General features: G+C 40.3%; 1 protein-coding gene across 2 annotated transcripts in view; it reads right to left on the minus strand.

Annotated features, from left to right (window-relative positions):
• Positions 1–16283, minus strand: part of COL17A1 (collagen type XVII alpha 1 chain) — a 65560-nt gene extending 49277 nt beyond the window's left edge. For both annotated transcript variants that reach the window (XM_072621500.1, XM_072621499.1), the window contains exons 1-5: positions 16123–16283; positions 5912–5974; positions 3788–3832; positions 1809–1913; positions 694–825 (exon numbers count right to left, since the gene is read on the minus strand). In XM_072621500.1, the coding sequence (XP_072477601.1) occupies positions 694–825; positions 1809–1913; positions 3788–3832; positions 5912–5963 (334 nt within the window). In that variant the 5' untranslated portion in view covers positions 5964–5974; positions 16123–16283. The remainder of the gene's footprint in view (positions 1–693; positions 826–1808; positions 1914–3787; positions 3833–5911; positions 5975–16122) is intronic.
• Between the last annotated feature and the right edge of the window lie 6045 nt (positions 16284–22328).

The following is a 22328-nucleotide window of genomic DNA, read 5'->3' on the forward strand; positions in this document are numbered from 1 at the left end:
ATTGTAGGAATGCCTACAACTTTGGTAGAGAACCTTGTTGAAATGAAACTCTGAAGTTCACTTTGTCCTAATGTACTGACCTGGGTAACTGTTATATCTCACTTATAGCTGAGACTTCCCATGAACCTCACCCCCTGCGTAATATGTGGCTAGCACTGAATCTATTTGTGTGTGTTCATCCTTTGTTGCTGAAGCAGACCATGCCATCAGAGAAATAATGACATGACTTGCACTTGACTTTGTTTTGAGTGAGGGAGGGCTGTGCAGGTCACCAGCCTCACTTCTTCTCCAGAGTCATTTGAATCCAGTGACCAGATATTCATCAGGATGACTGGAGATGACCAAGGATGAAGCAATTGGGGTTGAGTCACTTGCCCAAGGTCACACAACTAGTGAGTGTCAAGTGTCTGAGGTAAGATTTGAATTCAGGTCCTCCTGACTCCTGCACTGGTGCTTTATTCACTGCATCACTGAATTTATTATGTTAGTATTCCCTGCATAAGGAATTAATATTCCTAATAAACCATATAATAGGATATAACCAACTGGATGTGAGTCCATAAACTATTTGAGAGAAGAAAGAAAAAGGGAAAAGGGATAGAGGGGAATGCAGATGATCAATGTTCCTTATGTGGCCAATGTGTGAGGTTGACAGAGGGGACGGGCCAACTCTAAAGCTTATAATGCTGATACCTTCATACGTTGCATGGCGTGTGGCATGACTTTTCCTTTCAAAGGTGGAGCCTGGTGAATTGGGGAGCGTAGAGGCAGGAGACTGGGCCCTCCTGTAGCTGGAAGTAGAGGCATTCCCTCTTAAGCTTCCACCTATGAATATAAAAAAAGATGGACTTTTATAGTATTCCTGAAGAAATGAATTTAGCAGTTAATGTGTTCCCAACTGGACTCAATAATCTCAGGCTACGTGTAACAAGTAATCATAATAAAAGTACAGAAAAGGAGCCAGTGAATGCCTTTGATTGTTTCTTAAAGGAAGAATATTTCTATATTTAGTGGTGAAATGACATTTTTAGTCTTGTAGAGTTGGTGTTACTGCACCATCACCCACTGGGAATCCATGAAAGAAAGAATAGCGAGCAGTAACCCAAAGTAGGAGCGAGGAAATAAACATTTAGAAAACAAATTGATAGAATTTAAACTTAGGGCACTTTTCAGTTAGCCCCCAAACATATGACATGAATGTGATATTAATCAATTAAATATGACCTCCTTCTCCCCATTAAAGGAAGAAGCATTTGGACCAGGTTATTTTCAGGGCACAGAATTTCTTCACAGTGTTCTTGTGTTACTTCTTTTACCTGAAAAAGATTATTTCTCTAGGAATGAAAGGTTTCTATGGGAAGCTTGACCAATGGAGTCTTGCGCAATGAAGCCAACATTGAAGGTTCTTTGGTGGACTGTGGTTATAACTATTCAGATGGTAAAACTGGAAATTATTTTTAATACTGTTGTACCTACTTGAAAGGAGATGGCTTAGAGTTGAATGAGAAGGAAGAGGTGAGTTAGGTGGGCAGGCAGACCCTTTCTCCATTAAGTCCTATTGATTAATTGTGTTCACATTGAGGTTTTAATGTGAATGATCACAAATATTGATTATTTTTAAGTCACACTCACTTGGGGTTGTATATTGTCTCACTGTTGCCCTCTCTTGAGAAGTTGGGTGTGTGTATGGTAGAAGCTGTTTTCAATCTCCCTGTACACACTGCTTTGGTGTTCTCCCTCTCCAGCTTTTCCTGCCCTGGGGTTTCCATCTCTGCTCCTTTAAGTCCCTCTGCCACTACTGTACTTACTGGAGTTTATGTAGCCACTGCTTCCATGGGTTAGACTGTGCTTCTCCAGCCTACTGCCTCCACTGAGAGATGATGTTTTAGCATATCCATTGCTGGTTCCTCCTTCTGCCAGAAGCAAGAACCAGATTAGAATTTGGGCCTTGGGGTAAGGGAATAAGGCAGAAGTCCTTTGCTCTGAGACCATCCCTAGAGAATCTTGACCCACACTCATCATTCCCTTTGCTGTTTTTCTTCATTTCTGCTTTTGTCTTTGTACCTGTACTCTAGGAATTCTTAACCTTTTTTATGTCACGGACTCTTTCTGATAAAGCCTATGGAATAGGCTATCCCAAAATAATGTAAAATGAATGAGATAAAATACTAGAATTACAAAAGAAACCAATCATATTAAAATACAGTTATCTAAATATTAAAAAAATCCCAAGTGACAAGCTCCAGACTAAGAAGTCCTGCTTTAGTACCTAGCATAGTGCTTGCATATATTAGGTGCTTAATAGTTTTGTAAATGAATGATAACTTATTTGTTCTTATTCTGTAACGATGTAACAAAACTGTATAATATTTTGATTTTAGAGCCTCAAAATACCTTGCCAATCATTCAGTCTCATTTTATAGATAGAGAAACTGAGATCAAGAGAGAGCAATGGCTGCTGCTACTTTAGTTATTTCATGCCTCAATGCAAAATTTTCCTAACTAGCCTGTAAGCCTTCTGTGTGATGGAGCTCATGTCACCTCCTTCTTGTATCTCGCAAGTCACAGACTGGAACAATAGATGAGTAATATCATCAGTCCTGCCTTTGATTTAAGTGTTAATTAGCCAACTAGAGTTCACTGTTTTTTAAAAATTTTAAACCAATGTACCTGAGGACCAACTATATCCATTTTAAGTCATTCACATCAAAATCATAATTCAACAAGCATTTTAAATATTGAATTTAGATGTGACGAGAACCTTGGATTTTGAGTCAAAGGATCTGGTTTTGTGTGACCTTGAGCAAGTCAGTTAACCTCTACTGAGGTTTCCTTATTTCTAGAAAATGAAGAGGTAGGACTAAATGGTCTCTAAAGTCTCTTTCACTTTTAATCCTAGGAGACCATGAGCTTACTTTAGCCTAAGACATGAAAATGGCACAGTATGAGACCTCCTGTAGGTCCTTATAAAAATATCCATTAATATTGTATGCTTCCCTAAAGCCAATTTATACCAGGATGATTGTGGCTATCTAGGTCAAGTCAGAAGCATATTTCAGATACTGTCTCTGTTTCATGGCTCCGCATCCCTCAATTTTCATCTTACTTCAAAACATCGGTGATTATGTCTTTATCATATTTGTACACCATAGTGTTTGGCATAGGTTCTTCAACTGAAAAAATGCTTAAAAATTGAATAAATGCTTGCTTAATTCAATTAAACTGAGCTGAATGCTTATTGTGGTTGGCTACTTGCAGGAAAACCATGAGTCATTTCTTACTATCTTTTCGACCCCCCCTCCCAATCCCTTTAACTGAAACAAATCCCCATTCTTCTTATGGCAGGCACGTGAAGGACAGAGGGCAGAGAGGTACTCAGCAGATGCTCATATATCTTAATAACACCATGAAGCCTTCCTTTTGGCTAGAGGATAGCAGTCTTGTTGGAGTTAGAAGTTCTTCAGTTTTAAATTGGTGTGCTTAGATGCCAAATTTATTCATTTTAAGTCATTAACATTAAAATTATCATGCAAGCAAGTGGGAAGGTGGTAAGAACTCCACTATTCAAGATTTCTTTCTTACCAAACACTCCCATGTACTCTCAGACAAAATGCTTGCCTCTGGGTCTGTATAAACATATGTAAAAGTCATTCAGGACTTCTGTGATGGTGATGATTTTAGAGATGCCAAATCTGGAATTATGTTCTCATAAAATTTGTGTGATGGTAAACAGAAACACAATATGCTTTATTTCAGGTGGATAGTACACAGTAAAATAGCTACTTACTTGGTGGTAAGGATGTAAGTCTTGTGGTTACTGTTTCAGTGATAACTAGGGAAAGAAAAAGAAAGAGGTCAAATGGTTTATCCCACAGAAATTTCCTTCTAACCCTGGGCAAGTTGAGGCGGGGGGCAAGTAGATTATCACCTGCCTTAGTCTAACTATAGTACAGCCAACTTTTGCAGAACTGTTTGCTATAGGTCAGAGATGTTATTAGGAAGTCTGGCACCTAGGGCACATGTGTGTGTGTGTGCGTGTGTGTGTGTGTGTGTGGCGGGGGGGGGGGGGGGGTCTGTCCCAGTTAGGCACATTCAGTCCTCCAGGAGGTTCATTTCAAGTCTCTGTTCTCTCCAATAGCCCAGCCTCCTAGGATAAGGGGAAAGGAGCAAGATGGTGGAGGAAGACAGCCCATGAGTAAGGGATGCCATGTTGATGACATCTTTGGGGCTGGTGGCTCAGTGCAGGAGAGGGAGTGGGAGGCACTAACACTGCACTGTGCAAGACTGACAGACCAGAGTTCTACTATAAGGAGAGAAAAGCCTCAGTGCCCTAGGAGTAAGTTCTGGTTAACCACTCTAGTAATGGCTCTGTGTGTAGCAGTTATATTTGGGGAGAATTTATAATTTGACCTGTGGTGTAACTGAATCTGTGTTAGAACACATCATGTTACATTTGGGTCCAGCTGTTTGGGGTACCTGTGTTTTGTTCTCCTTGGATGTTCTGTCAGTGTGATTCATAGCAACCAGAAAAAAAGAACATCTCTGAATGAGACATTTAAAGCCCCTTATTCAACAATGGAATCCTATGCTATGCAGTTTTGGCATTGGAAAAGACCTAACTCCTCTTCCCATGACTCACTCTGCCTCTCCAGACTGCTGTGAGCTGCCTCAGCTGGGGCAGGAGGTTGGCACAAAACCTTTTGTTCTTTTCGCTTCCTTGAGACTTGGAGGCATGAACAGGACACGGCATGTTTCAGCTACAGACAGCGGTGTCTTTAGGGCACATAAATCTCTGGGCCCTGCCTCCATTCTATCCAGGGGAAATCAAATCAAAATTAATAAAAAGCACAACCTTGAAGGGGATAAGGAGTCCCAGGATGGGAATATTCAAAATGAGGAGATCCCTTGGGAAGTGAACCTGCAGCCACTAAGTCTCAATTTTGCCACTTTCAGTGATGATTGTGTATGTGTGTGTGTATGTGTGTGTGTGTGTGTGTGTGTGTGTGTGTGTGTGTGTGTGTGTGTGGAGGGGGGGATGTCTATAGGCTGGTTGTATGTATTAGGTCTTTATAAAACTGCCAGTGATTGGAAGTTATCCTCCTTCTCCCTCCTCCTATTACTACTACTACTACTACTACTACTATCCCTACTACTAAATAGTTTACCGATCACTTTAAGGTTTGCAGAACTCCATATGTGTATAATCTCATTTGATTCTCACAACAGCCTTGTGACATAGGTACTATTATTTATAGATGACAAAACAGAGATTGATCGAGGTCACAAGCCTTGCCCGGGGTAACTAGCAGTCATGCTGCCTCAGTTGTTCTAGCAGGAGCATGAGATTAGATAAGTATTAGAAACAGCTTTTAAAGCCCAGCAAAGCAGCTCTTACAAATGTGACTAGATTTGAACAAGAGTTTGAGTACTTTCCAGAATCCTCTCATTGTAGAGCTCCTGGGAATCCCTGATACACATTCCACTTCAACTTGAAGAATCTAGTTACAAAGTGAATAGAATGATGGACCTACACTGAGGAAGAGTTCAAATCTTGTCTCAGACACTTAATTATCTGGGTACCCCGTGTAAGTCATTTAATTTTTTTAATCTCAGTTTTCTTATCTATAAAATGGGGAAATTAAAAGCATCTACTTCACAGTGCTGTTGTGAGGATCAGATGGGATAACATGCACAAAACACTTGGTAAATTTTAAAACATTATGTAAATTTAAGCTATTTTTATCATGCTTTCATCTAAACATATTGAAAGATCACAGAAAAAAAGCTAGTTTGCTATCTGAGTTACTAAAGGAGACCAGCTGAAAACAACCCAGAGCATTCCAATGATAATATCAGTGCTTTCTCTGTGGGACATTGGTCATTAGAGCATAAGCTCAGAATCTGGTCTTGCCTCTTTCTGTGACTTCAGAGCCTTCTCTTCTGCTTTTCTTGGTTCCATCCATATCATAGCCACCTGAGAGAGAAACAGAGAAATCGGGAAAAAGTCATTCCTTTAATTGTTACTCCCCTACTCAAGAACCGATAGAGGCTCCCTACTGCTTCTAGAATAAGTCTCAAACTCTTTATACAAGTGGTGGAAACCCTCCAGCTCCCACCTACCTCTTCAGGCTGATTTCACATTATTCACTTTCTTGTATACTATGTTCCAGACAAACTGGTCTACTTGCTTTTTGAATTCAGAATTCCTTAACCCATCTCTATAATTTTGTACAGGCTACCCTCCCCCATGCCTGGCATGACTCCCTCTCCACTTCCTCTTAGAATCTCTATCATTTTTCAAGGTTTAGTTAATATTCTACCCCTCATGGGAAATCTTTCCTGTACCTCCAAGTTGCTAGTGACCTTTCCTTCTTCAGATAATTGCATCTATATTTACCTGTTTATATATTTTATGTTGTATCCTTCCTCCCTCCCCTCATCCCACTCCCAAAGTAAGGTCCTTCATGGAAAGGATTGATTTTTATTTTGTCTTTGTGCCTGGCACATAGTAGGCACTTTAGAAATGCTTGTTGCTTGGATAATACTGGATCCCTTGAAGAGAGGAGAATCACAAAGCTTTTATGATACTACTGTTTCTTCTCGCCCGACTCTATACATTTTCGTTGGTTGTTCATTACGCTTGGAAGGTGCTCCCTCTCCATTTCCCCCATGTGACCTCTCTCACATCTCAGGTAAAGGCCCACCTTTTTCAAGAAGCCTTTCTTGGTCTTGCTCTATACTAATGCCTTCCCTCGGAGATTCCCTATGACCTGTCTATGTCTTGTGTCTAGCCAGTAGTTTTCATGTTGTCTCCCCATTAGAATAGGAACTCCTTGAACTATGTGAACCCTAATGCAAGGGCTGTTTTTGCTTTGCTTTGTACCCCCACAAAGTAGCACAGTTCATAGCACAAAGTAAACACTTAATAAATGCTTGTGGGCTGACATATTATGAGGGCTTTTCAACCACCATGTGCAATTCCTAGAAAAGAAGATTCTCAACTTTAGGACCTTGATAGGATTCCAAGGATTGCTTCCAAGGTGATATTCATGTTGTACAATAAGATGAGAATAACACAGCACAGCATAATAGTCCTTGGGATTCTGGTCCTTTGGACCAGAGGTTTTCATTCAGGGAGAGGGGCACTTCGAAGTGCTTATTATTTTTATGGTAATCTTTGGATGACTATAAGAGATATTCTTCAAAGTGGTCACCCAGAGGTCCTTTTTCAGATGGACCATGATTAATATTGGCTGGGCCCAAGCTGCTCAAAATATCATATGTGGACTTAGCCAGAGTATAGCGATCAAGAATTCATTACTCAGAGTTAATGGCCCAGTTTTATTTACCACCAGTGTCTCTTTCACCCTTCCCTTCCTTTTCATTCCCTCTGCACCAGCTTAGATCAGAACTTCATTATTTTTCATCTGAATCATCATAGCAGCCTCCTAAGTGATCTTTTTGCCTCCAGTATCTTCTCTACTCCAATTCATCCCATTTTCTCAACTACTCAGCTGGATCTGTGATCTCATTGATGAGGGCATTCCTTCCAGTAATGCAGGTCACAACCCATCCATACCTGACCCTACTGGGTGACTCTTGTCTATTTCCGCACATTCTGTTAATCTGCTCAATGCTCATCTCTAATTATATCCCTCCTCAAAAAGCCTTAATAATTCTTCATTGACCACTGAGTCAAGTCTCAATACTTTTGTCTGACATACAGGCCTCCCACTGCTCACCCTCTCAGCCTTACCTCCTGCCGCTTCCTTTTCAAAGATTCCCATTAAATGACAAATCCAGACAAACCCATCGTCCTCTGCTCACCCTTTGAAGAAAGCCCTTTAGTGATGTTCTTTTCCCACCCGGAGAGAATGCTGCTTGCCAGATCCTCTGTGCATCTGCACTTGTTGAAATCCTACCTTTCAAGTCCAGATCAACTGTTACTTCTTATATGGAGCCTTCTCTGATCTCCAGCTCCACTTGCCCACCATGATCTCTCCTTGCTTGTGAACACTCACAGCACTTTTGTGCTCTTTCTGAGCACTAATCACCATCTACCTGGTTTTGTAAGGAGTTTTATCTCCCCTACTAGAGCACAAGTTCCTTGAGGACAGAGACTTTCTTATTTATCTCTGTATACCCAATAGTTTCTGGAGTCAGAAACCCCAGTATGAACTGAGTTTTGTAATAATAGGCAAATAAAATATAAAGGGATAAATTATGTTAAATTAAGGTATGATTTATGTTATAAACAAGATTGAGGAAGATAAGATCCATACATAGCAAAGATTGAAAGATGACCTTTTGTCACCTGTTTTATATATTCAGATTGAGAAAAACAGAATAAAAATGGTTAACGAGGAATTGCAACCCAAGATAAGTAAGGAGGTGTTTAAAGAGAGCTCAGATGCCCTTACTGTTCAAGTCACCTGCTCGGAAGGAATTCTGTCTAACAATACTGTAAAAACATATGGATATCAGTCTTGAACTTCTGTTGGTTATTTTTGAGGAATCATGGTGAGTGAGAGAAGAAGTCTTGCCTCATTTTCCAAAAAAGCTAAGAATCTTTGTACTTCAAACTATAGGGCAGCAGGTTTGATGCTGATTTCTGGGAAAATTCTAGAACAGATTATCAAAGGGGTGGTTTGTCAGCACTTAATTAAATGATCTCAGATAATTAGCTTAAATTCATTAAGAATAAATCGTGTCATAATAAGCTCTTTAACTGTTTTGATAAGGTTACTAGATGGGTAGGTTGTAGAAATGCTTTGAAAGTATTAAATCTCAGTTTTAGGAAGACATCTAAGGAAGTCTCATATGATTTCCTTGTGGGAAATATGGAGACATAAACTGAATATAGTAAAGTGGGCTCAGGACTGATGAGTTGACTGGATCCAGAGTTGATTAAGGAGAGAGTTCTTCAGTGAATGTCACAGGCATCTAGCCACCTTCTTCCTGTCCTGTTGGATGAAGGCCCATAGCTGGCATGCTAATCCATTCTGGGGAGGGTAAGAAGCCTAGACAAGTACTAACTAAACGAATGACAGAACTGGGATCTGGAAAGAGATCAACAAGCTGAAATGGTGGACTGAAGATAGAAAGACGAAACTTAACTGGAATAAAGGCATAGTCCTGGATTTAGGGTAAAAAATAACAAGAACCTGCAAAATTATAAGACAGGAGATGCATGACCAAAAGGCAGTTCATATGAAAAAGTAAACAAAAGAGCCAACTCTGGGTGCTTTAGGGGAATGTGAGCTCAGCATGTCAGCAGTGACTTGTCGAAAAGAGCTGGCATCGATAGTGTCTGCAGGGAGGGGCTGGTTCTGTCGTACTCTGTCCTTATCAGAACCCAGCTGGAATGACAGGGTTCAGTTTAGGGTACCACATTTTAAAAGACTCATTGACAAGGAAGAGTGTGGAACAGAGGGCAATGAGCGAGGCAAGAGAACTCAAGATCGTGTTCTTTGAGATTGGTTGGAAGAATTGCAGCTAGTGACTTAGAGCGCTGCACCTGGAGCCAGGATGACCTGAGTTCCAATAGCTGTGTGACCCTGGGCAAGTCATTTAATTTCCATTTGCCTCAGTTTGCTCATCTGTAAAATGGAGATAATAGCACCTACCTCAAAGGGCTGTGTGGGTATTTGTGGGTTATTGTGAGGGTAAAGTGAGATAGTATTTGTAAAGTGCTTGGCAACCTGGAATGTACTGTCTAAATACTAGCTATTATTATATTTATGGTCACCTAGATGACTTGGTGGATAGAGTGCTGGGCCCTGACTGAAGTCAGAAAGACTCATCTTCCTGAATTCAAATCTGGCTTTAGACACTTATTAGCTATGTGATCCTGGGCAAGTAACTTAATTCTCCCTGTTTGCCTCAGTTTCCTCATCTGTAAAATGAACTGGAGAAGGAAATGGCAAACCATTCCAGTGTCTTTGCAAACAACCACCCCCCCAAAATGGGGTTATGAAAAGTTGGACGTGACTGAAACAACTGAACAGCAACATTATTATGTTTAACCAGAAGAAGGGATGCTACATGGAAGACAGGTATCATTTGTTACTGGAGGTAATCAAGAGGATGTTAAATCACCCAGCATGCTGGGGAGGTTCAGGACAGGATTTCTCAATGCTTTGAGTAGGATTTGGACAGGCCTCTAAGGTTCCTTTCAATCCCAAGATTCCATGATTCTATAATACTCTCCCTTGTTCAGTTCAGTGTCTATCTTGACTCGCACCGTGGAATATATTCCTTTGCTGGAGCCCTTTCCTTAGAAGAATCCTTGGCTTAATCTCTTACCCTTCTTCACCGAAAACCAGGCTCATGGAAAGACAGTCATCAGAAGAATTCCATTTAGCCTGTAGAAAGGCAAAGCTTGGCTAGTTAACTGCACCATCTCTCCTTATCATGATTTCTCAGAGACAGCCTAGGTGCAGGCTGGGAAGGAGGCACCACACAACAAATTTTGGCTGAATCTGAAATGCCACAGAAAGTATGTATCCCAGGGCCAAGAGGAGGAGCTCAATAAACGGAATCATTGATTCTAGTCTAATTAAAAGTCCATCCTTGACTTGTGACTTGAACTGATTTCCAGTAATATCATGTATAATTTATACTATGAAAAGTTATATGGAACTTAACACCTTTCCTACAATCCTTCATGTGAGCACTAATTGAGGGCCCTTCTTTAACAAACTGACCTTTAGCTATGGACTAATGGCTGTTTTCCAGAGATAGGCATTTCATTGCCCTTAGAGGCTGTCGGGGGCAAACAATGTGGTTATTTTCTATTCTGTGGAATGATGTCACAAAATGGAAGACTCTGGATATAGTGAAAAGAGTTATGTACCCATGTCTATGGGACCTTGGGTGAGGAAGGCACTTAATCTCAATGTATCTGAGAAAAATCCCTAGGGTCCCACCTTCAGGTTGGAAAGAACATTAGGAGATTATTTAGTACAATGTCCTCATTTTACAGATGAGGAAACTGAGTTGCAAAGAAGTTATGCTACTTGCTTGAGGTCATACAGATGGTGTCAGAAGAGGAACTTATTTATTAAGCCCCAAAAGATATTTTTTGGAGAAAGTGAGTGTGTGCGTGTGTGTGTGCGTGTGTGTGTGCATGTGTATATGCATGTGTGTGTGTGTGTGCGTGTGTGTATGCGTGTATGTGTGTGTGTGTGTGTATGCGTGTACCCATATCTTACTGACTTTAAGGCTAACCTTTTAGTCTTTACACTCCAACGTCTGTCTTCACTCCCTATTTGCCACAGTATTGGAATTTCTGAGACATGTCAAGGGTGAGATTGTGGGAAGCATATGTGTCTTCCAAGAAGCTGAACCAGTAAATTTCTGATCAACACCCATAACATTGGGTATAGGGACAGCTGAGTAGAAGATTTGCAATTGGAATTCTCCACTTTCTCCCCCCATGTTCAAATCCAGGAATATGTGGTCATTGAACCCATAGACTATGTCATATTTCCATAGCTTTTCTTAGGTCTAACTTTGGAATCTTATAGATTTTTGGAAGATTGTCTGTGACTCTGGATTCAAGGCTTGAGTAGAATGTACCTTCCCTTCTCCCTAACTCCTCTCCCATTTCATAGGAGAGGCCATTGTGGACATCTTTATAAGGTGCTGTTTCAAAACAACTATTTTTAAGCAGACCTTCGAAATCAAGTTCTGAAACACACTAGGATGAAAGAATGAGCCTTTTCAGCAGATTCAAGAATGTATATTCTAGTTCCATCAGGATAGTCTAATTCAGCATTACTTGGAATTAAAAAAACCCTAAATTTGAAGTACCACCTCTTTCCTTTACTAACTATGAGACTCTGGCCAAATCATTTAACCCATCTGAGCCTCAGTTTCCTTATTTACAAAACAAGAGTAGGAATGCTTGAATTGCCTCCTGCCAAAGTGCTTTGTAAACTTTTAGTGTTATATAAAATGAGCTACAATTATTGTTATTTTATTAGAAACAGTAGTGCTGTTAAGCAGTTCTATAGCTATTTATTATGAGGCAGATGTGTTTTATACTTAAGGCATGCTTTTAAGATTTGAAAATATCCAGGAACATTTCCTTATGACATAAAAATATCAGTACAATTGTTTGGGTCTATTTGCAAGGGTGGTCATTTTCTGTTTTGTGAAAATAAAATCTTTTTTAGGTAAATCACTATAAAAACTGCCCTGATAATTGATCTCACAGTATAAAGACAAGGGACAGCTAGGTGGCGCAGTAGATGGAGTGCCAGACTTGGAGTCAGGAAGACTCATCTTGGTGAGTTCAAATCCATTCTCAGACACTTCCTAGCTGCATGACCTTGAGCAAATCACTTAATCCTGTTTGCCTTGATTTCCTCATCTGTAAAATGAGCTGGAGAAGGAAATGACAAACTCCCCTCTCTTAGACACAACTGAAATGATTGCCCAACAACAAAAAAAATACAGGGACAATTGGGGAGTGTCAATTGGATGTTAAGTCATCTTATTAGATGGTTTATTAGATAGAAGCAGAGAGGTAGGATGGAGTGGTGGATCAGGACTACAGACTTGAAGTCAGGAGAAAGCAGAGCCCAGCTCTAGCCTCTGACATTTGCTGACTGTCTGGCCACAAGCAAGTAATTCAACCTCTCTGAGGCTCATTTTTTTCATTTGTAAGACGGAGTTGTACTTACCTGATAGGGATGTCATGAAGACCAAGTGAGATAATATATCTAAAGAAACTTTGCAGACCTTAAAGGGCTATATAAATGTAATTTTGTTCCTATGACTCCTAACAATCAGAAGAGGTGGAGAATCTGTATACTTTTCTCTTTTGTCTTTATTTTTGGGAATAAACGTCTCTATTTTTTGCTACAGGCTTACAAAGGATGTGTGTCCTTTGTACAATTTCCATTCCTCCATGATCTCTACATTGCTAAATTTTAAAACCAAAGACCAATATATTCAGATGTGTCCTGGCAAATGTTTTTAATAACCAGTTCTCTGGAAAAAAACAAAACTAAACGAACACACAACAGACTTGTAAGTTTGATCTGCATTATTTGCATTTCTCCATCACTTTCTTCTGTGTAGACAATCAAGAAAACAATAGATCAAGCCCTGATTTGTAGCATTTGCTTATTTCGAAGGTGTAAATGCTCATACTGAAGACTTAATCGGTTCCCTGAATATATATGTGTCTCTATGTTTGTATTTGTGTGTGTCTATGTGTCTGTATTTATAATACATAAGTGTGTATATGTATGCATACTACATGTAAACATGTATATATGTACAATATACATACGTGTATATATGTATATACATATATAATTTATATCAAACAATCTAGGATTGAATAATAATAATAACTGTCATTTAAGGTTTGCAAAATGCTTTCCATTATCTCATTTGGTGTTCACAACAACTTGCTATTATCCCTATTTTACAGATGAGGAAACTGAGATTCAGAGAGGCCAAGTGATTTGCCTAGTCATATCAAAAGTAGAATTTGAACTCAGGTCTTCCTGATTCCAGGTCTTGCACTTTATCCACTGAACCACCTAGGTGCTCCTCTCTTGGGAGGTCATCAAATAAAGACTAGATGGCTGCTTGCCAGAAATGCTGTTGAGAGAATTTTTTTTTCAGGTGTAGGTTGGATTAGGTGGCTGTTGAAGTCCTTTTCGACTCTGACATTATAATTTAAGATAAAATTCAAATTCATTAACTTTGGAGTGGCAGTCCAATAGCACAGAGCAGATTAATTGGGTTCACTGAAAGTGATAATACTGGAGGCAAAGGTTATTTCAAAAAGATGTGGTCACACCCCGACTCTTGGATCTTCAGCAGAAAGTGGTGCCTGACTATCCTCAATCTGGGTGATCAACAGTTGCTGTATAGTATTTCTTCTTTTAGATTTTTGAGAAGATGGTACCGTTGGGGAGGAGGGAGGAAGAAGCCTGTATAGGCAGGTCAGTGCCAGGCCAGAGGTAAGAGCTCATTAATCAGGGCAGCATTTTCCAAAAATATTAAGCCAACCAACACTTTGGGGCTTGAAATACACTGGTGGTACCACTAGAAACTCACTTCTGTGAGAGATCTGGGGATATGAAATCTCCTTAAAGAGAATTTTATTGTTGTTCTTGTGTTGTTTCAGCTCTCTCCTACTCTCCATGACCCCATTTGAGTTGTTCTTGCCAAAGATAATGGAGTGGTTTGCCATTTTCTTCTCCAACTCATTTTACAGATGAGGAAACTGAGGTAAATAGGGTTAAGAGACTTGCCCAAGGGTCACACAGTTAATAAGTGTCTGATGTCACATTTGAACTTAGGTACTTCTGACTCCATAGCTGGCAATTTTCAAGTAAAATAGAGGAAATTTAAACCCATTTTCCTATCTCCTGAACAGAATATAGGCTCCTTTAGGTCAGGACAAGTTCATTTTTTATCTTTATATTCTCAACACCTACCACACTATCTTGCAAATGGTGAGACTCAAAAGCTATTTGTGGACTTGCATGAATTAGATGCTTCTGCTTGTCTGACACCACAGCAAATACACTTTTACAACTTGAGTCCAAACTTGACCTCAGACGTAAGGTGCAGTTCTAAAGACTTTCGCTGATTGTTTCTTATTTCACTGTAATTGTATCCTTCCAAGGATGATTACTCCAGTTTGAAACAGATCCAGTCATTTTCATTTCCCCCTTTTAAAATCTCACCATTTTCTGCAGTAATCTCTGCTGTGGCTGGTGTCTCTGAAGCATATTCACCAAGAAATACAAATTCGTCATGGTAGAGTTCTGCGTCTAACTTGTACTCTGTTTCTAAAGGAGACTATTCCAACATGGAAGGAATGATTGTGCCTTTCAAAGAAACTAGTTTTTTAAAAAAATTCTTTCTGATGCTTCCTGAACCCATGAATATATTCAAGCCAACTGTCTCTTAAGCTTTTGTTTAAGAAAAATGGAAAGTACCCTAGTCCAAGGTGAAGTTAGTGATTTCGCAATTAATTAATTTCATCCAGGACAGACAGGGTAGCATGGTGAGAGTAACATTGGATTTAGAGGGAGAAGACTTGGGTTCCTGTCCTGCTACTTATTAGCTGCGTGACCTTGGAGAAGTCACTTAACATTTTTCCCTCCATTGTAAAAGAGTGAGAAAAATTATACCTGCCCTGCTTACCTTTTAGTATTGTCAGTTTGGGGGAAGAGCCCCTGACTGAGGGATTTAATTTAACCCAAATAGGGGAGTTCAGCCACAGAAGTTACGATGGGCCTCACCAATTGGTGGGTTGGAGTCTGTTCTGAACAATAGCATGAGTCATGAGTGTTCTAACAAGCTCCATTTATGGTAGGACCCTCCAGTGTGCCATTTAGCATTTTATATACTCTCTGTTCCTCCTGAGATACTTCAGGAATATTTGTTAAGACAGATAGTCGGGTATGCAAAGATTATAGATTTAGAGATGGAAGGGACCTTAAAAGTCATCTAGTCCAACTACAGGGTATCATTTTACAGATGAAGACACCGAGACCCATAAATATTAAATTACTTGCTGAAGAACATATAGGTTGTGATCATCTGACATCAGATCAGTATTCTGCCAACTAAGCTATGCTACTTTCCTATGAAAAGGGGAAATTTCATGCTATGGAAAGTCATGCCAAAAAAATCTGTCTACCAGAACACATTCTGAGCTCCACTTAGGTGCTGGGGGTTCATTCACTAGCTCCCCCCATCTGATGATCCCAACTATGAGCTTCAGCCAGATTAGGCTCAGATTTAGAGCTGAAAGGAGCTCAGAGATTATCTCATTCACTCTCTTCATTTTAAAAATTAGGAAATGAGGCTAATACAAGTGAAGTGACAGAGTTCAGACCCAAGCCTAGGCCTTTTAACTCCAGAGCAGCAGCCTGACCAATGGATCCTACTGCCTCGTAATTAAACCAAACCAAACCAAACCAAACCCCATTTATACCTTATGAGCTATTTCGTCTATTGGCATTAGCAGACTATATCGATAATAACAGTAGCTTACACTCAATAGAAGAGCCATAAGGTTTATAAAACATTTTATATACATCAGGAGAATCTCAATTCAGATTTTCCAAACAAAGGACTTACCCAGATTGCTTTCCTCAAGGAATGGAGAACCTCCTTAGATGAAGCCCCCCTCTCTCCTCCCCTGATGTTTTCTTCTTCCAAAAATGTGCAGTGAACACTTTTTATCCCGCCCCAGCAAAGGTGTGTTATGGCTGAGTGATCTTTCAAATATGCTGGCTTCCCTTCCCCTCCTCCCCCTTTTCTCTTTCAGTAACTCTGCTCCCAGACAAGTTCTGACAAAGGTGTGGCATGGTTTACAGCTTTACTCCACCCTTCCAATTATCTGACACTTGCTGGATACAACTGGCAAAAAAAATCTGCCTCCAGGAATCAAACTTTATAGAGCTCCTTCCTTGCTGTTTAGGCAGATTAATCTTTAATGGGATGAAAGACAAGAGGAACAAAGGTTCAGTATCAAGAAATTGTCCAGGAGTTGTCCTCCTTCATCTCCTGTAGTCTACCTTAAATGCAACCACGGTCTGAGATCCTACATTCTATGTCTAACTTTGCCCTCAGTTTCAGCCTATGGTACCAGGGTGGGCTCAGGTTGGCAGGGGACAGGAACAAAGAGCCTCAGACAAATGGAAATTGGAGATGTCCTATCCAAGTTTTCCCTCTTCTTTCTGTGTTTATTCCACTCCCCCACTTTTAATGTTGCCCTCCTACCTTGGCCCAGGTCCTTGCCTGCTCCTCCAGATCCTTCAGTCAGGAAGGAAAGCATCTTGCCAAATTCATTAACACTTAGAGGTAGGGATTTAATATATTAATAAAACCTGTCAGGAAGACTTAGTTTGTTGGATTTTTTTTTCTTCAGTAGAATGGAGAGAGAGTAATGGCCATGGAGCCTTTGCTACAGAGGGGATTTCAAACGTTTTGTCACCTGGATCAGAGGAAGATTTTAGGATGAGGCAGATTTTCTTGGTAGTCTGAAGATCATGGTGGTAGCTGCTTTAGCAACATCAAAGTATATTTGGGTGTCATTGCAGATCCATCAGTACTGGAGGTTTCTATTGGGGGTGTTGCTGATTTGGGATGGGAATAGATTTGGTCAAGTCCAAGGAGTTCTAAGAAAAGTGTGGATCAGAGGTTCTTAGCCTGGGATCTATAGACACCTTTGGGTTCATGAATTTGGATAGGAAAAAATTTGTACCTTATTTTTCATAAACCTCTAACTGAAATGTGGCATTTTCTTCAATTATTTAAAAACATGAGTCTGAGAAGGGGTCCACTGGCTTCACCAGACTGCCAAAGGGATCCATGACACAAAAAAGGTCAAGAACTTATAGTTTAGATAGAAATAGGTCTTAGAGGACCTTCTCTTTCTGCCCCTGACAATAGGTCAGAATTATGTGAGGAGGGTGAAAGCTAAACCTTGTAAAAGCCATGACTGACCCTCTAACCCATAAGACATTTGCAGTTTAGATTTACAACACTGAGATGTCCTAGAAGAATTCTGGGATCCTGGAAGAGATAGACAGTCCTCTTTCAACAGCATGGCACTTATATGAAGGTATGCTCTGTGTTGTAGTGAGCACCCAGTAGCAAGTCTGACCTGTCTGGGCACAGGGAAAAGCAGCCAAGTACTAAGTGCTTCCCTTCTACTCCACAGCTTCCGCTCTCAGAGACTTAGTTGTCTTATCTCTAAAATGGAAATAATACTTGCACATGGCTGTTGTGAAAAATCAAATGAGAATGTATAACACTTTCCAAAGTTTACAGTGCTATGTAAAAGTAAGCTACTATTGTTATTATCACTATTAATTTCCATCATTAGCCCTGTTCTTAGACAGCTGGCCCACAGCTTTCAGAAAAACTCATGTCAGTCCCTAGACACAGAATTCAGGTTCATGGAATCACAGAATTTCGGAGTTGGAAGGGATGTCTGAGACTGGGGAATCCAAATGGCATCTCAAAAAGAATATTCTCCGAAATCTTCCCCGCTCCTCCCTCCCTTAGTGGGTAGTCAGCCTTTGTTGGAAGCCCTCTGCTTCAAAGGAGCTCCCTGCCTTCTGAGGAAAGCTGTCACACTTTTAGACAGTGCTGGTTCTTAGAAAGGTTTCCATAAATTAAAGTGAAATCTGTCCCTTCACACCCATGCATGGCCCAGTGTTTCTAGACTGTCCTCTGGGACCAGCAGAACAAGAATCTCTTTTCCACAGGACAGCTTTTCAAATACTTGAAGACAGCTTATTGCTTCCCGTCTCCTCCCCCTAAATATTTGCTTCTTTAGACTAAACAGAATCAGATTGTCATAGAATTTTAGAGTAGGAAGGAGCCTTGGCACGTATCTTTTCCAAACAGATGCCAAAAGGAATGGCCATTAAAACTTAGCAAACAAGGGTCACCCAGCCTCCTCCTGAAGACCTTCAATAAAGGAAGGGAACCCACTGCTTTCTGAGGCACCACATTCCGTGTATGGACAGCTCTAATGATTAAAATGCTTTTTTTTCCTGGAATGGAGCCTAAATCAGTTTCTTTGCAGCTTTAAATAATTTCTCCTGGTTCTGCTGTCTAGGGCCAAGGAGAAGTCTAGGTCCTCTTCGCATGAGAGCTGTCCAAATACTAACGCTAACCCCACCGGCACCTTCCAGGTCTTAGGGCCGGAATCTGAGCTTATTATCTCCAATTTCTGGCCATTTCCAAATCATGCCACCTTCTTCCTTATGCTTTTGCTATCTTCCTTAGCCTTTCCTCACCAGAACTTTGAACAATGCCCATGTGATACTGGACTGTGATAGGCAAGCTTTCGCCTTGTCTCGCCTGGCACCAGGCCTCCACATCTGTTCTCAGCCATTCCCAAACCATTCTGCCAGAGCAGACACCCTGACCCTTTTTTGGTTCCCTTTTATGTGGCGTCTTATAGAAGGTGAATTCCTTGAGGGCAGAAATTGCCCGCTTATATTTGTGTTCCCAGCACTTCACATGGTGCTTGGCGCATAGTAGGTGTGTAATAAATGCTTCATCTTGTGATGGAATACTACTACTGTGCTGTAAGAAATGATGGGCAGGTTGATTTTATTTTATTTTATTTTTTGAGCAGGTTGATTTTTAGAAAACATGGAAAGACTTACATGAAATGATGAAGGGTGAAATGAACAGAATCAAGAGAACACTGAATTAGGCAACAGTAATATTGTTCAAAGAATAACTGTCGATTAAGCTACTCTGAGTATTATAAATATTCAGATCAACTACAAAGGACACATGAAGGAAGATGCTTTCCACCTTCAGAGAAAGAACTGATGAAGAGAAATATGCATAGAATGTTTTTATGCACACACACAGATATATCTATATCTATATCTATATCTGTGGCAAATAGTGACCTTCCTTAGCACAGAGTGGAGAGGGAGGGAGGGAAATAGCTTAGAAGTTGAAATGTAACCAAAAAATCAATTTACAAAATAAATGCTTTATCATTCAGCATTCTACTTGGTGCTTTGTTGGATTTGCTCCCTTCATTGAGAGAGATTGTAACCTTTCTAAACCATCTCATACTACGAGATTCTTGCCTATGCTTTTTCATAAATTCCCCTTGGAGGACACAGCCAATGTGCTGAAGGCCCTTCTGTGATTTTTCTGTTACCACAAGAGTGCCAATGAACCATTTGGACTGTCCATTTTTATGTCTGTAAAGTATGTTGTAAACTTTAAAAGACCTCTAATAAAAGTAAATGATCACATCTTTTGTGTGGTTTCTTATGTACAAATCATTGTTTGGTAACAAGCTTCAACCTCCTTACATCTACTATGTGACTTTCCATTGTCACTTGAGATAACAATTTTAATTCTTCTGAGATTATGGTGAGTCACGATTCATAGCCATATATCTTCCCTGGGAGAACATAAGATTAAAACAGATGGCATTTAGTAACAGCTAATCTCATGTTTATTATGTGCCAGGCATTGGGCTAAGTGTTTTATATTTATTATCCCTTTTGATTCTCACAACAACCCCGGGAGGTAGGTGCTATTATTTCCATTTTACAGATGAGGGGGCAAATAGGGGCTAAGTGACTTGTCCAGGATCACACAACTAGAAAGTATCTGAGGCGATATTTGAACAAGGTCTTCCTGACTCCAGGCCCAGGGCTCTGTTCACTATGCCACCTAGCTGAAAGCATGGCACAGTTTCCCAAATGCAATCCAGACAATCCCTTTTCCTACCTGATTCCAGCTCCATAGATTATTGCTGAGTCTATCCAAGATATATCTACTGATGAGCTAAGCATCTTTGTCATCTAGGAGTCATAGATCAACTTGTGCTGGAGATAAGGATCAATTAGGAAGGCCTGAGGGAAAACTTCTTTTCTGGGAAAGAGGATTTTGGGGTTATAGATTTAGAGCTGAAAGGGACCTCTGAGACTGTCCAGTATAACTTCCTCAGAGAGTAAACTTCAGAAGTAGATTTGAACCCAGAGTCTCTGACGCCAAAGCCAGCATTCTTTCCATCGTTCTATGGCTCCTCCTAGAGAGAATGGACTACCTTGTGACTGGAGGAAGTACAATTCCACACTATGTGAAGTTGGAAGGGTTTGTGAGCTAATCATATTCAAGAGGTTAGGCAGGAGGAAGGAAAGGCGATCCCAGTAGTTCAACATTGAATACATTCACATTCCCAGATAAAGGGGACTCACCAAAAAGGGGAATAGTAGCCATCAGTGAGATCAAAATTTACCTTAAACAATTTCTTTCCCTAAGTTAGCATTCTTTGGTCAGAGCGTCCTAGCCAGTGTCCCACCTCCTGGCCCCACTGCTTCAGAGTTGCCACAGTCCCAGATGCCATCCCCCTCCTCATTTATAACTCCTCTCCAGAATTTAAGGTTGTTTAGTTCTGGACCCAGATTAATGTCCATTTGTAGTTATGACCCTAGATCTATATACGTGCTAAGTCAAGAGATTGCCTATCTACCCGTTCCTTAGAACAAGTCACAGGCTTTTCATTACACTTGGTTTTTCTCATATCATCTGGTCTACCCCTTTTGAGGGACTGTAGATCTCCTTCAAGAGGACTTGGGAATATCCTGGGTCTTGGTGCCCTCACTGCAATGTCCTCTAAAAGAAAGAACATCTGGAGATCCTCAGAACATCCTGGAGATCCAACTCTCCATTTGGAATCTGAGCAGGAAGTCTTCCCCGATAAGTTATCACCTCTGGTGAGCATATTTCTCTATTTCATTCCTCCTTTGACACTCCTAACCTGAGGGCTGTGAAATAGAATTATCTCTATGACTACACCACAAGGAGTTGAGTATGGGAGTATGTATCAGTGACTTCTTGTGAAAGGAAAGCCCTGAAGGCTGTGTTTTATTCTATCAAATGAAATGTTTTTCTTAAATCAATTTGTAGTAAACATAGCAAAAACTTGTGTTTTCTATACCTGTCAATCACATGACTCTAAAGATGTGATCTGTGGTAGAAAAATCGTTTGCTAAATCTTAAGTCTTCTATTCTCCTATTTTCATCATTGATACATATATGTTGTTCAGACATTTTCAGTCAGATCCGGCCTTTTGTGACTTCACTTGGGTTTGCTTGCAAAGATATGGAGTGAATTGTCACTGCCTTCTCCAGTTCATTTTACAGGCGAGGAAACGGAGGCGAATGGGGCTAAGTGACCTACCCAGGGTCACACAGCTAAGTGTCTGAGACTGGATTTGAACTCAAAAAGATGAGTTTCCCTGACTCCAGGCCTGGCTCTCTATCGACTGTGCCACCTAGTCACCTACAATACATATATCGTCCTTGTCACAGAGATTATATGAGAAAGTAGGTGCATAGGCTTATAGTGATTGACTTCCTCTCAAATACCCCTTTTTGCCTGTGACTTGTTCTAAGGAGAGGATAGATAGGCAATCTCTTGACTTAGCAATACTATTTTCCATGATGTTTTCCCATCTTTTTTGTTATTTTTTCCTCCCTGAGCTGTGTTAGAAAGACATCCGTTAATGTTTTCAAATTTTGTCACTTCCAAATAAGCTTCCTCTGTCTGTACTTGATCAGTACTGAATATAGAGTCTGGTACACGGTGAGCTGCTAATAAATGCTTTTTATCATTCATTCATTCATAATTCTGTCTTTAATTCATTCATCTGGTTCAGCCTCTCTTCCTAAGATAGACAATGAGTATATTGAGATACTAGAGTTCAGATGTGGTAGCGCCACAGTCAGGAAGGATGAAAATAGGTCATTATTAAAATGCTGATGAATGTTTCATTTTTTGGTCT

This window comes from Notamacropus eugenii, chromosome 1, assembly GCF_028372415.1.
Source record: "Notamacropus eugenii isolate mMacEug1 chromosome 1, mMacEug1.pri_v2, whole genome shotgun sequence".
Lineage (NCBI taxonomy): Eukaryota > Metazoa > Chordata > Mammalia > Diprotodontia > Macropodidae > Notamacropus > Notamacropus eugenii.